Source organism: Habropoda laboriosa, unplaced genomic scaffold, assembly GCF_001263275.1.
Source record: "Habropoda laboriosa isolate 0110345459 unplaced genomic scaffold, ASM126327v1 scaffold54, whole genome shotgun sequence".
Taxonomy (NCBI): domain Eukaryota; kingdom Metazoa; phylum Arthropoda; class Insecta; order Hymenoptera; family Apidae; genus Habropoda; species Habropoda laboriosa.
This window is the reverse complement of record NW_017100156.1, coordinates 178891-180281: the sequence shown is the minus strand read 5'-3', so window position 1 is coordinate 180281 and position 1391 is coordinate 178891. Positions and strand designations below refer to the sequence as shown.

Genomic DNA, 1391 nt, shown 5'->3' with positions numbered 1-1391 from the left:
ATAGTAGTTCAAATTTTGTTTTTCCATATAGTTTCCAACACTTAAATTAAAACATGTCCATATTAAAGACAAAAAACGTTTATTGAGGACAATAAACACAATTTTGAAAGGTCAATGTAATTCTTTACAGGTATGATGTATTTAAATGCTTTTTATTTCTAATAAAACTATCTTACTATTATGTATATTAATTAATAAATACTATCCATATCATCTACAGAAATAGCATTGATACAGTAATCTTCCATTTGAGACATATTAATGCATTCATAATTTTTAAGTTACAATTCATAAAAAATTCTATCTCTAGATTGTTACTGATTTTGATTTGACGCTAACAAAACAACATGTTAATGGAAAAAAGGCTCTCAGTAGTTTTGGTATGTACATGTTATGTTTTTATTTAATCATATAGTTAGACTGAAAATGTATCTTCAAGATAAAACATCAACTATATTTTTTGAAGATGATATAAATATGAAAGAGTTAAAAGTAATGCATTAATATCATAATTTCGCACTTATGCTTCTAATTTTTAAAAAAATATAGGGATCTTTAGCAAGTGCAAGCAACTTCCACAAACATACACAATGGAATCAGGGCGTCTTTATAAAAAATATAGGCCCATTGAAATAGATCCTAATTTATCAATTGATGTAAAGGCAAAGGCAATGACAGATTGGATGATTGCAGCAGAAGAAATATTAAAAGGAATACCTTTTGATTCTAGTGAAATACCGGAAGTGATTAATATTTATGAAACAAATTTAAGAGATGGTACAAAAGAATTTTTCAAGAAGTTACAACAGTTTCAAGTTCCAGTGCTGGTTTTTAGTGCTGGTTTAGGAGATGTAGTTGAAGCTATCTTAAAAAATGAAGGAGTTCTATTTGATAATGTAAAGGTAGTATTCTAAATATGTAATTTTTCTTAGATATATATTTTTTCAACTTTTTAAACTTACAATACTAAAAGAAATAAAATATTAATAAAAATGGTTTTAATGTTTAGATAATCTCCAATTTTCTGAAATACAAAGATGGACAACTAACAGGCTTTCAAAATAAAAGATTAATTCATGTTTTCAATAAAAATGAACATGCTATAGAACAAGACTATTTTAAAGTTCTTGAACAAAGAAAAAATGTACTTTTAATGGGTGATTCCATAGGAGATGCATCCATGGTAGATGGCATGGAGGATACATCTGCAATATTAAAAATTGGTTTCCTTTATGACAATGTAAGTATTATATATTGTATCAAATATTTTGTACTTTTCATAGTTTTTATTGATGTTTATGATAAACAACTTAAAATTACCATTTGAACATATTGATAAATACATATTATTATTATTACTGCATGAAATAATTTACAATTTCAATTTTTTA

General features: G+C 25.3%; 1 protein-coding gene across 1 annotated transcript in view; it reads left to right on the top strand.

Moving 5' to 3' along the window:
• LOC108576478 (7-methylguanosine phosphate-specific 5'-nucleotidase) overlaps positions 1–1391 on the top strand; it is a 7360-nt gene that overhangs the window by 1387 nt on the left and 4582 nt on the right. Inside the window, exons 2-5 of the mRNA XM_017939490.1 lie at positions 32–130; positions 311–380; positions 550–902; positions 1010–1240. Coding sequence (XP_017794979.1) covers positions 32–130; positions 311–380; positions 550–902; positions 1010–1240 — 753 coding nt within the window. The remainder of the gene's footprint in view (positions 1–31; positions 131–310; positions 381–549; positions 903–1009; positions 1241–1391) is intronic.